This window comes from Carcharhinus amblyrhynchos, chromosome 14 (genome assembly GCF_965287045.1).
Source record: "Carcharhinus amblyrhynchos chromosome 14, sCarAmb.v2.hapA, whole genome shotgun sequence".
In the NCBI taxonomy this organism is placed as follows: Eukaryota; Metazoa; Chordata; class Chondrichthyes; order Carcharhiniformes; family Carcharhinidae; genus Carcharhinus; species Carcharhinus amblyrhynchos.
This window is the reverse complement of record NC_137337.1, coordinates 32,609,296-32,623,361: the sequence shown is the minus strand read 5'-3', so window position 1 is coordinate 32,623,361 and position 14,066 is coordinate 32,609,296. Positions and strand designations below refer to the sequence as shown.

At 41.6% G+C, this 14,066-nt stretch overlaps 1 protein-coding gene across 2 annotated transcripts in view; it reads right to left on the bottom strand.

Annotated features, from left to right (window-relative positions):
* Window positions 1–13,704, bottom strand: part of LOC145352569 (kinesin-like protein KIF26A) — a 213,028-nt gene extending 199,324 nt beyond the window's left edge. For both annotated transcript variants that reach the window (XM_080202601.1, XM_080202602.1), the window contains exons 1-2: window positions 13,356–13,704; window positions 12,604–12,852 (exon numbers count right to left, since the gene is read on the bottom strand). In XM_080202601.1, coding sequence (XP_080058727.1) covers window positions 12,604–12,852; window positions 13,356–13,406 — 300 coding nt within the window. In that variant the 5' untranslated portion in view covers window positions 13,407–13,704. The remainder of the gene's footprint in view (window positions 1–12,603; window positions 12,853–13,355) is intronic.
* Between the last annotated feature and the right edge of the window lie 362 nt (window positions 13,705–14,066).

The window sequence follows — 14,066 nt, the reverse complement described above, 5'->3', positions numbered from 1 at the left end:
TGTTGCTGAATGGAGAACCGGGATTGTTGTTGAATGGAGAACTGGGATTGTTGTTGAATGGAGGACTGGGATTGTTGTTGAATGGAGAACCGGGAGTGTTGTTGAATGGAGAACTGGGATTGTTGTTGAATGGAGGACTGGGATTGTTGTCGAATGGAGAACTGGGATTGTTTCTGAATGGAGGACTGGGATTGTTGTTGAATGGAGAACCGGGATTGTTGTTGAATGGAGAACCGGGATTGTTGTTGAATGGAGAACTGGGATTGTTGTTCAATGGAGAAATGGGATTGTTGTTGAATGGAGGACTGGGATTGTTGTTGAATGGGGAACTGGGATTGTTGTTGAATGGAGAACCGGGATTGTTGTTGAATGGAGAACTGGGATTGTTGTTGAATGGAGAACTGGGATTGTTGTTGAATGGAGGACTGGGATTGTTGTTGAATGGAGAACCGGGATTGTTGTTGAATGGAGAACCGGGATTGTTGTTGAATGGAGAACTGGGATTGTTGTTCAATGGAGAAATGGGATTGTTGTTGAATGGAGGACTGGGATTGTTGTTGAATGGGGAACTGGGATTGTTGTTGAATGGAGAACTGGGATTGTTGTTCAATGGAGAAATGGGATTGTTGTTGAATGAAGGACTGGGATTGTTGTTGAATGGGGAACTGGGATTGTTGTTGAATGGAGGACTGGGATTGTTGTCGAATGGAGAACTGGGATTGTTTCTGAATGGAGGACTGGGATTGTTTCTGAAAGGAGGACTGGGATTGTTTCTGAATGTAAATTGCCCTTTCGTTTCCAAAGATGTGTAGGTTTGATGAATTAGCCTTGGTAACACTGTGGGCTTACGAGAATAGGATGGCGGAGAAGTTCTGGGTGAGTTGCTCTATCAGGGAGCTGCTCCAGACCCAATGGGCCGAACAGCTTCCTTCTGCACTGTCGGTATTCTATTCTATTCTACAATAACCATCCCCAGAAGAGTTGGAAAACGCACAATGCTGATTTTATCTCTGAGTGGGTTTTGGTGCTTGAATTGAAAACCAATCTGGTGTGGTGGAAATCCGGACTGGACGATTTCAACTCCCATACCAGCTGGTCAACTATTCACATCCACTTGGGAAATTGGTGGGAAGCAGCAGAAACTTGCTCAGTGTGGGGATCACCAGCCTACACAAAATACAGGGCAGGTTTGGCTTCTGGACTGTCTTGCAATGAAAGCAAAGAAAAACGCTTAACTTTTTCAGTCATTTTTGGATCTGACTCTGCTCCCATATTACATTTCTATAGTGAGTGTCAGAATAAACTTCACACATGATGGATCAGGTTCCCCGACCTTGTCTGTGGCTGCGATTTTCCGGTTCCACTGCTGTGAATGGAGATTTGGCTCAGCACCGGCAGTGGTGGTGGAGCATAGGAAACTGGAGAATTCTGGCCAATGAATCATTTCTAAATGCACTGAATGCTGTCACACAGACAAACATAGCACCTCAAGTGTACAAACTTCTGATATCAGGATTTATGCATATCCATCTTTACACTTCAAATTTTGACTTAACCACTACATATTTCTAACACTTCTCATTTTACAACATGTTTTACAGTTTTATCTGCAAGCTGAATTATCTAGAGTTCTTCATTGATATAGAATTAGATGAATGGACTGTATTTTTAATTAATTTATTTATGCTAGTATCAAATAATATTTTAAAGAACTGTCTGCTTAAATATTTAAATAGAATGTACAGAAGATACACAATCATAGCCAATATACAGATCGAAGTCCAACCATGTATTTTTTTAACTGCAGAAAAGTAATGTGTGAATGTTTTTACACTGATCTTAATTCACAATTTAAGGTCATACTGTTTTTTCAGCCATTACCATTTGGATATTTTTTCACACTCTGTCCCAGCATTATGTTATCATAGTCATTTGTTTTGCTTTGCTGGTAACTGCCAACAATAAACTTAACTGGAGCTTTATCCCTCCTTCAGTTATCTGACACAGTGACCATTTTAGAAATTATTGCCAATGGTTTGAAAGCTTCCTTTTCTTTAGGCAACTAGGCAAGGGCTGTGTTGCTGGATGTTCATGAAAAGTAACCATAGTTATTAAGTAAGTAGTGTCAGCCTCAGCTCAATGGTAGCCCTCGCACCTCTCCAGAGACTTCAGCACATAACCTAGGCTGAACACTTCAGAACAGTCCTGAGGGAGTGCTGCACTGTCAGAAATGTGTTTGATTGGATGAGACTTTGAACCAAAGCCCTGGCTGTTCCCTTAGGGAGATGTAAAACATTCCTTGGCATTATTCAACAAACAGCGGCAGAGTATGCCCAATGTCTTGCTTCAATACTTATCCCTCAACCAACATCTCTAATCAAGATTATCTGGCCAATATTCACAGCTGCTTTGGGATCTTGCTGTGTGCAAACTTGCAGGGAAGGGAGTGAGGCGGTGAAGTTGCCACGGCTGCCTGAGGGAATGTTATGAAGGCTGCTACACAGGTAGCCTTGATTTTATTGATGAAGAATCCATGAGGTCCCTGTACTTCAAGTTTGAGATGAAAGTGGGGGAAGAAGAGGAAGAGGGTTTTGATGAGATGATTGGTCAGAGGGGAAAAGGAGTCTGTTGAACATTGCATGGGAACTTTCTTATTCGACGTAGTGACCAGGAATGGAAGTGCAAACTGATTTTTTCTTTCTCATTCTATGGGCATTGAGACCAATTACAGAGCTCCAGCTGAGGCCAGGCTAGGAACTGATATTTGGGCCTAATAACAGGATCAGACCGAGCTTTTACCCTCTAGGTAGCCATGGCAACATAAGGCCAGCAAGGGGAAAAGAAATGATGAAATGTGGGAATCGCTCATTCCTTCCTTAAGCACAACCCTTATTTGCAATAAACCAAATAATAAAAAATGGAGAAGTCCAAAGTAAAAGGTAAATTACAAATAAATTGCAGGGTGGAAATAAAATTTGTAAACCACCCTATTAGAGTCCTCAATGTAAATTGTCAGCTTTGTCAACAATGCTATTTAATCACCAGACACTTTGAAAAGAGCTACATAACTTTGAAAAGCCTATTTTGTGATGTTTTCTGTTAATTATGCTCTCTTAAAAAGTGTATATTTTAATGTAAGCATTGTGTGCTGATTACATTGTTTGTGAAATTGGCTGGTGGATTCCCTCAATCTGATAGAGTAAGGAACTGATATAATGATGGTATAGATTGCCATTCACAGAAAATGCTTCTGTAATTTTGTTTTTCTTTATCTGTGATTGCTTAACTCAGCCCATTCTCATGCCCCCTTATGAGGATCGATTCTCCCTGCATAAAGGGGAAGTGTTCATGGAAAAATTCTCCTTTGCTTCATTTTTAATAAAGTGTCTAAAGGTTTAAAGTGCCATAAGTGGCCTTACTAGGAACAGACGTGCAAGGCTTCTGTAACATCAGCAAGATATGCACATTTCTCAGTGCAAGCATAGTCTATGGGTAATTACTGTGCAGAATCATTAGGAAACAGTATCGCTTTGACATGGACCTGTTTTACTATTTGAGCTCACATTGCACAGTTCCACTGTATCAGGCTGATGTGATTTAGTTGTCCTGATCTCAAGACCTCCTTCAGACAACAAAATTCCCTTCTATTTATTTTTGCCCCTGGTCAGGGTTTGGAAATCCTACACTGTACTTGAATGCAAAAGCGAGCTTGGAGAAGGCTACTGCTAAGAATACAAAAGGTTATAGGTTGCTGCAGTTTATAAATGCAGAACTCCAGCATGAAATTTGATGGATAGTGCCTCAAGCACCCTGGTGTAAAGAGATTACAAGGTGATTGGACTCCATGGTGAGTGAGGAACCAGATACGGCAGCCTGCACATTAGCAGTCTTATTTTTAGATCATTATGATTTAACAATTGCTTGCAATTTTGCATAAATACAAGTTAAGGCTACAATATTCCATAACGAAGGACATTTTCCTCATTACGCCAGGATTATTCCAGCCCTAGCAGCAAGTGCTTTAAATTGCTGATGGAGTGGGGAAAAAATGCATTTCAATTCCAACTTGCTGTCATTCGTAATCAATTTAAATGAGCAAACAATTGAAATTAAACACCAATAGATGAAACCTGCTCGATCAGGTCGCCGCACTAGGAAAGTGTTTTTATGCTTTTGCTTCTCTCAGGACAGCAGTCCCATTTTGATATAATCTATTTCTTTTCCCACCTGTCTCTTAGCCTCCAACAAAGGGCACATTTCTTCAGGGCTTCATTTCCATATCCTCACCACATCCACTCTCCCCAGCCCCACCACCACTCCAAATAGATATTATCCACAATAAAAGGAAGGGCAGGAAGCCAGAACAACCAATGTGCTGTTGTCCAACAGCCAACCCAAACAATCATTATCCTGTGGTATGTTTATTTATCCCATTCCGTTCACTCCACCACCCCACCCCGCAAATATGATTATTGTGACTAAGTTCAGCCCCAGCCCATCTGTGTTCGGCATGGCTCTGCCACAAGTTGATCTGCATGGAGTACTGAACCAGCATCGCGTCCACTGATGCTCCAGCATGTAGCCTACCTCTCTCCCCTTTAATAAGTGTATCATCCTTATCTCTGTGTTAAGAGCAATGATTGGCTGGACATTTGAACAGCAAATTTCCTGGACAGTATAAGGGGCAAAGTCATTAAACTATTTGTGTTCCCTACACAATAACTTTGATGGTAGCTGACCAACATTAGGAAGGTCGTGCTAGCAAATTTATATTAACCACAGTCATTGGTGAAACTCCACTTGTTTTTCAAAACCTTTTTTTTGCCTCCAATTTTCTACCTTCCTCTCCCCAAAATGGTTTGTGCACGTATACATAAAAGGCACATGCAGGGCAGACTTGGATGACTTTGTTAGGTTGTAATGTTTAATGAGGACTGCCATAACTCTCAACTTCTTTTAACACTGGAACCTCAAAGGTGAGTGAAGGAACCGTGAACTGGTAGACCTCCATACAGGCAATGTAAGCATCGTCCGGGAGTGCAGGCCATGAAAGTAGCCTGGACCCCAACAATGAGCAACTTTGTTTCATTTTACTTTGTCAATCGGTCCTCTTACAGGTCATGGCTGAGATCTGGGGTTGGAGGGAGTCTGGGCAACTCTCCTTCTTTGGTGGACAGCACTGGGTGTTTCTACTTGCATGGAGCAAATGGGTGCCAGAAGTGTACACACAGTGGCATCAAACAAACTGGTGCTGTCCTGCTGATGCCACTGAATTGGGTAGGGTCAGCACTGCAGTGAATTGGTAGGGTTGATCTTGACATAACAGCTAGCACCACAACCATGGAGTAACAGGGTCTGAACGTTTCTCTACCAGAGGTAAAGACCACCAAAAGTATATTTTGGTGCTGACTTCTATACCGCACTGATGGTAAACCTCCAACTTTAAAAGACATTTTATCTTGAATGGCATTATTTAACTGCAAACTTTTAAAATTATTGCATTCAGCATTAACAAATTCATTTTCTATGTGATTGAATCATAATTGTGCTAACCATTTTTAAAATAATAATAAGCATTTAATGCATCGGATCCTTTTTGCAGGTTGAAAATGATGCTGAGGCTTTTAATTTATTGTACTGTGCAGCTAATTATACATTATGGATTGTAAATACCTTGAACAAATTGCAGTTTACTCCATTCTTTGTTTGAACAATCCATATCTGATCAATACATTATTACTACTTTACTAATAGAAACCAAGAACCAATTATATTAATCTACTAAAACCACTCCCGACATTTCCATGACACTGTTTAAAAGACTTTTTCATGATTTCCTTGTAAGTGGTTTGGACTCCACGACACAATCCATGTAAGACATGGATTACGTAGAAGACTTTGAACGACTACACAGTGCATGACTCCTGAAAGTCCTATTTAGCCTACAAAGTAAAGCTTGAGACAAACTGGCTGGCTGTGACAAAGTACAATATTTATTTTGTACACTGCACTCTATCACCTGTGTAGGTCCAAATTAAATCATGAATTCTATAAAACAACACAATGCCTTACAAAAGATTCATGTATCAGAAAGATAGAGCAAAATAAAATTCATAATTTAGTGCTTAAATATAATGTCTAGAGGACTAAATCATCGATTTCAGTGATAAAAGAAATCAGTACAATCTCAGCTTTAAATGAGGTGCTTTTACCAACTATAAAGGTTGAGTTACATTTTAATGATTGGGAGGAAAACATTCTCTGCTCATTACGTGAACTTCTGAAGGATACATTATTTGGTTAAGTCCCCCTGTGGCCTAAGGCAAATGGTGAAAGGTTAATAAAGACTTTAATTGCACCTGTCTCTATAACTGTGACATGCTATAATAGTAGTTTCCCATCTAACTTTCCTTCAGGATTTACATATGGCATTAGTGTTTCTCCTAGAGTGCTTAGACAAACGAGTTATTGTTCTGGATATTCTACAAAAAGAACCATGTCTACAAGTGCAATTTACAAAGAAGGCTGAAATTATTTTGACCAACACCAACATACCCTGTTTAACTAGGATGCATTAGCTGAGGGCAAAATACTTTTGACTTCCAAAAGAAAGAATTTGGGACACATTTATGTTCAAAGCATTTTAAACAATGCACAAAGTGAAACCGCTATACTATATAATTCCAGCACCTATAAATGTTGCAATGAAAAGACCTATTTAGTAGCAAACTGATCAAAAGCACTGGAATCCAAATCTGACACATTTTAAAACTTTAACAGTACTACACATAGCTTTAAAAAAATCAATATACTGACTGTTAGCAACAAAAAGAAATGCTCCACAACAACTAAAGTGACAGTTTCAGATTTCTCATATCAGACACATTATATAATAGGGTTCTTTACTTCATCTTTGTATTTTAATTTCAGTTCTCAGTTAGAACGTTAAGCATTATTGCACAAAAATGCTGTTCAAAACTGTGAAAACTAACCAAACCAACACGAAAGATGTGCTGGTTAGGTGCTTTGGCCATACTAAATTCTCCTTCAGGGTACCCAAAAAGGTGCTGGATTTTCTCAGGGATTTTCACAGTAACTTCATTTCAGTGTTAATGTAAGTCTATTTGTGACATGAAGAAACTTAAATATTGCTTAATGAAAAATACATTTGAAAGCTCCAATGGGTTGGCACAGTGGTTAGCACTGCTGACTCATGATGCCAGGGACCTGGGTTTCAATCCAGTCTGGGCTTGCTGTCTGTGTGTTGTCTGCACATTCTTCCTGCGCCTGCTTGGGTTCCCTCCATGTGCTCTGGTTTCCTCCACAGTCCAAAGATGTGTGGGTTAGGTTGATTGGTCATGGTAAATTGCCCCTTAGTGTCTAGGGAATTAGCAGGGTAAACACATGGAATTATGGGGTAGAGTCTGGGTAGAATTGTGATCGGTGCAAACTCAATGGGCCAAATGGCCTCCTTCTGCACTGTATGGATTCTAATACAGCAAATTAAATGCACAATTCTTAATGCTACAACTCTAATGCTCTAACTTCTCAATCTTATGCTTATGAATGTATTCCACTAGTTGCATGTCATCCACCAGTTGCATGTCACTTGAATCTGCCTCCAACATTTGGGGTGCTTTTGTTCAATGTTCTATAAGTTGTAGCCTGACACAAGATGCTCCACTTCAGGAAAGAGAGCAACTCCTGCAGTCATTGTTTAACTAACTTAATGCATGTCTTTATAAATGGCAATATCTGCCTCACCACCTCCTCCCTTGACCTCTCACTGTGTCTAAGTTGCCAAACTGTTTATCCAACATCCAGTACAGGGTAAACAAGAAGTTACTCCAATTAATTATTGAAAGGATTGAAGCCAATGTCTTTGGTTCTTGCCATTCCCTCACCAATGATTCCAGCCCTCCTTCTGGTCATTGTCTGAGGCTGAATTAGACTGTTCACAACTTCTGTGTTATATTTGCTTCCCTCCCTCAAGCTGAGTTTCCAACCAAATATTCATGCGGCCATTAAGATTGCCTGTTTACCCCTCCATAACATTACCGATCTCTATCCCTTACTCAGCCCTTCTGCTGCTGAAACCCGCATTCATGCTTTCGTTATCCAAGTTCTACTGTATTGTATCCTATTGTATTCCCGGCTTGGCTCTTACTTTCTACCCTCCATGAAACTGAGTTTGTCCTATATTCTTCCATTTGTGTTCTAACACACACCAAATGCTGTTCACTGATCATTATCATATTTGTTAACATAAATTCTCATCCTTGTTTTCAAATCCTCCCATTTTGTTGCCCGTTCCCATCACTGTAATTTCCTGCAGCCCCACAACCCTCCGAGATCTCTTCACTTCATTAACTCCAGATTCTTGAGTATCTCCAATTTTAATCACCCTATTATGGGTGGCTGTGTCTTCAATTGCCAAGGCTCCAATATCTGGACTTCCTTCCTTTAACTGCTCTGTCCCTCCACCTTGCTTTCCTCTTTTAACATGTTCATTAAAATCTATCTCTCCTTGACCAAGTTACTTGTCAACTATCCCAACATTTCCCTCTGTAGTTCGGTGTCATATTTTGTTTTATAATGTCCCTATGAAGCATCTTGTGATGTTTGATTACATTAAAGGTGCTGTATGAATATAAGTTGTTGCTAACATGCAATTCAGCGCTTAATCTGCATGGGCTTTTGCTGACCAATGTAAAACTTTGCATCCCAATTATATCCCTGTAATATTTCCAAGTATGCAAATGACACAAAGCTAAATGGGAATGTGTGTTGTGAGGAAGCTGCAAAGCAGCTTCAAGAGGATTTGGACAGACTTACTGAATGGGCAAGAACATGGCAGATAGAATATAATGTGGAAAAATGTGAGGTTATCCACTTTGGTAGGAGGAACAGATGCGCAGAGTATTTCTTAAATGGTAAGAGATGAGAAAGTGTATTGTAGAAAAGGACCTGGGTGTCCCCATCAGTGAGTCACCCTAAGCTAACATGCAAGAGCAGCAAGCAATTAAGAATGCCAATGAAATGTTATTCTTTATCGTAAGAGGATTTGAGTACAGGTGTAGTGAAGTCTTGCTTCAAATGTATAGAACCTTGGTTAGACCATAGCTGGAATACTGTGCAGTTTCCTTACCTTAGGAAGGATATTATTGCTATAAAGGGAGTGTAACAAAGATTCACCAGACTTGTTCCTGTGATGGCATGGCTGTCTTATGAAGAAAGATTGGGGAAACTGGGCCCGTATTCTCTATAGATTCAAAGAATGAGAGATAATCTCATTGAAACCTACAAAATACTTAAAGTAATAGACAGTGTAGATGCTGGCAAGATGTTTACCCTGGTTGAGGCGACTAGAACTAGGGGACACAATTTCACAATAAAGGTGAAGCTACTTAGGATTAAGATGAGGAGAATGTTTTTTTGCTCAGAGGGTTGTGATTCTTTGGAATTCTCTGCCTGAGAGGGTCATGGAAGTTCAGTCATTTAGAATATTTAAAGCAAAGACTGACAGATTTCTAAATACCAATGACACAAAGGGATATAGGATAGTGTGGGAGAAAGAAATTGTATTTAATGATGGAGGAGGCTTGATGGGTTGAACGGCCTACTCCTGCTCCTATGTTCCTATGTTCATTCAAAATCACACTACCTACATGAGGTCAGTAGAGAACTGCCTACTTATTGAAGGTACAATTTCACTAACCACTACAGATGCTGACATATATTGATGTTACTAGTTATCTTTACACAGAAATAAATCAGTGAGCAAGAACAAGCAATACACAAGTGACAGAGGAAACTTAATTCCCTCATCCAGCCGCAAAAAGATCTGGAAGTTGAACTCTTCATTGTAACCTGTTTCCTAGTTTACTCATCCTTCTCTATCTTATCTGTGTTTGTCATCGACCCTCTTTATTACACTGTATAAGCCTTTATAGCCCAACGCTGATTCTGTTATAGATGATGATAGAACTTCAGTAACAGATTATGGGCAAAAGTATGTGTGGAAATGGTGCTATTTATAATATCCAAAAGTAGGAAACTTACCAACACATGAACTTCTTAAACTAATGAGCAGAATCGCTCACTGTGAACGTTAAAGTCTATTCATTTGAAAAATATTCCTGCACAGTATAAAAGAATTGAGTGCAGTTATTCTGAAGTTTCACATCACCATATTAAGCCGCTGCTTAACATTTTGCAATCTTCTTTAAGGAACAACTTTTTGTTACGAGCCCACACCAGTATGTCTTCATAAAACGTAACTGTTTATTTTATGGTGGACAATGGATTGAAAATCTTGCAGCAAGTAATGAAAAATGGAGAATGGAGTCTTTTCAGTGACTTGTCAGGACAGAATCTTCAAAACACCCCGCCCATCATACCCACCCACCAGCACCAAAGAGGATGCTGAAGCTGCTATGTAGTATTTTCAAAGCCATTGTTGAAAGATCCCGTGATTATTGTGGCAAACAAAAGAGATCCATTCATCCTTTATTTTGTTAGGAGGAACAGCTAGATTATTTGGAGTTTACATTATCGTAGACTCTGAGCTTCTTTTTCACTAGAAGCTGAATGAATGGTTTAAAACCACAACACAGTGAGGCTTATTGTGGAGAATATGTGGATTGCTAAACTTCAGAACAAAGCATAATCAGCTGGAACCCTATGTAAACATAACAGACTAAGCCACTCAGTTAAAAGGGGCTAATTGTCTTATTGCAGTAAGCACTTCTAGCTGTAAACAAGACAATATGCTCATCTGCAGAAATGTGCTTTGTAAGTAAAATTTGCATTCAGTCATACTCCTAAGGTGCACCAGATCACATGCACTTCTTTTCACCTTTATAAAAAGTACAATAAGAACCTTGTTTGAAAATATCCTATATTTTTATAAGTTTTTTATTTATTAGTGTCTCAAGTAGGCTTACATTCACACTGCAATGAAGCTACTGCAAAAACGCCACACCGGTGCCTGTTCAGGTACACTGAGGAAGAATTTAGCATGGCCAATGCAGCTAACCAGCACATCTTTGGGAGGAAACTGGAGCACCCAGAGGAAACCCACCCAGACACAGGGAGAACGTGCAAACTCCACAGAGACAGTGAGCCAAGCCGAGAATCGAACCCAGGTCCCTGGCGCTGTGAGGCAGCAGTGCTTGTTTCTTTCACTGTGAAATTGAAAACAATAATGTGATGTGTTTTGGAAATAAAGGCCAAATCCAACCCTGCCCTGGTCCACCAGCAAACAAGGATAGACCATACAGGGTGGGTGGGCTTTGAGAGAAAGGTCTCCTCACCTGGACACCTGCTTGTGAACCATTGCCTTTGCAGAATGTGTTTTTTTATTCTCTCATGACTAGACTCCCTTTCCGTGACATAGGCGGATAAAAGCCTCGATTATTATTCAGAAGAGTTTGCTCATTGTTCATAGGTCAGGTAGAGCAGTCAGTGGGATCTGCAGACTGGGCAATGGCAGAAGGTAACCTTTACTGACAGTTAATGGCAGAATGGTAGAGGGGACATTACGCTTTAGCAAATGAAACTTTAAGATAGGTGCAAGACCTTCAGCGCAGGCGGAAATCAAAATGATGGTGTTGCGTGAAATAAGGCCCAATAAACGTCTGGAGTCCATAAATCCTCCAAACGACAATTACACAAGGTCGTTTCAGTGCAGGTAACTTGCTCCGGAGTTTAATTTCCTGTTACGGATGTCAATTATTGAAAGGAAGGTGGGGGGGGGGGAGCATTATTCCCGCACAATGTACCTTTTTGAATATGTTATATGTCAAGGGTAGAGTTTTCTATTGGGGGAAACTGTAGATATTCCCCCCTCCCAATTCTTACATTTCAATGATCCAAACAAGCAAACACTATTAGTGCGAATCGATGGTAGCAAATTGGCGTCTTTCAATCCAATCAGCCAGCAAAGGAATGGCCAATTGCCCGGCCGACCTTTAGTCAGCTGAGTCTCAGCGCACCATTTCCAATATTTTCATCTGATGGAGTCCCTTGGCTCATCTGCCTCCCCACGTCGGGAAGAACCCCAGACCCACCAACAGGGGGCTCAGTGTGTGTATTTTAATATGGAGTCTTTGCCTGCTTCTAGCTCCGGTGGGAAATCTCACAGAGTGCTGACTGGTAAGGGTGGGCACTGCCCTCTGATCTGAAATACGCTGCTGCCTCAAGAGGTATCAGAGCAGCTCAGGCTGAAAGATCTCCAGTCCTCCTCCACCATCCCCCCCCCCCACCCCCCCTTCCCCCTGCTCTCACCGGGGAGCTGTTTTCCCTTCACCGTGTGGGCGATCCGAGAGTCAGACTCACAGACACACACTGGAACCATCTCCCAGGCTGGTTGTCTCAGGGCTCTGAAAAGGTGGAGTCATTAATAAATAAGGCTGCTACACTAAAATAGGGGGTTCTAAAGGAGGGCAACAGGTCGCGAATCAGTCCCAGCTCTCTGAGAAGCAGTGTAGTTGAAGCAAGATGCCAATTGTTGGAGCTAGCCGAGGAGAGGGGCACTCAGAGTGATGCCAGGGCGCGCACACACACACACACACACACACACATTGTTTATTGAATTCGTACCTTGATGGATCCGGGGATGACGAGCTTCATGGCTTGTCTTTTCAGTTCTGTCAGCTTGAGCTGGCAATGCTTACACCAACTTCCTCTCTCTTCCTTCTCGAAGGTGCAAGACTCCGTCCCGGAGACGGCTCCAGCTCCCTCGGGAGCGGGTCGACTCCCACAGTGATTTTCCTCGGTCGCCTGAAATCTCTTCCTGAGACCGGATTCCAGGGGGTTCGACGCTTCCTTGCCTCGGCTGCCATCCAGCACCTGTGAAACATGCCCAACCGCAAACATTGAGACGTGCTTGGCCACTTTCTTCAACAGGCGTGAAGTCCAAAGTTAAGTGGAAGGATGAAACTATTAAACACTTTAATCTGCCTTAAAGTTTATTTATTAGTCACAAGTCAGCTTACATTAACATTGCAATGAAGTTTGCCTTCTCAGCGTTAACACACACACAGGAGTCACTCATTAAAACATTGCTTCAAATCGTCTTGCAAAAGTTCAGCTTGTTTATTGCCAGTTACTGTGGGGAGCTAGTGTAAACTCCGCACAATGCCATGAGTCCAATCATGTTTTTGATTCATTGACATTAGGGAGCATTAGTACAGTATGGTGCTGTCGCTATGCACCTCTTATTTGTCAATGTACTCTTAGAAAGCGCCAGCGAATGAGCCGAGGGTGCGGTGTAGCTCAGAGCCAGACTCAAACTTCAGCCAGCCTTACCCCAAGTACAGTCAGTCACCCTCCCCCAAGCCTTGTTACTTTACCTCCAGCCTGTGGCACTCCGGCTCCATCCCGCGAGGTTTACTCCCTGGCATTTTGCTTTCGGTTGCTGCAGGAACGCATCAAGTCGAGACAAAAGCAAAACAATTATTGCGCCAAGTGTTGACTCTCCGCTGGGAAGTGTGCATTCATATCCACCGCAGCACCACTGAACGGGCGCTTGGTCAGAACCAGGAAGGCAATTGCTGATAAATTGTTTTTTCTCTCTCCTTTCCCCTCCCAAATCTGAAGTCTAAAGCGATGTTTGTTTATAAAGCGCTTCCACATCCATGTCCGAAAGGGGACCAGAGTAAGTTGGACTTTCAAACTGTTTCAGTGTTGGGTGTTCGGGGAAGCGGCAGCGTGCCTGGCAGTGGGTGGAGCACAAGATGCATTGAAACCAACTGATCGTTCAAGGAGTTCCCGTGACTGACGACAATAAAACTGCTCAAATACCGCAACCCCTGCAACAACTTTCAACTGCCCGTGTTTACTTTCCAAACGGAATCCTCGGCAGTTTCACACAAGACCATTTCAAATGTCAAAACAGTCAGGAATTGTCTATGCGACTTAATCTCCCACTTCCCAAATTCAAGACCGGGTCCCCTGGCTAAAACAGTTTCTAGAGCATGTGAAGGTGTGGACAATCTCCCGTTTCGGAACGCTACACCATTCATTGCTGCAATTGTCATTCACAGGGGAAGATTACAGAGTCA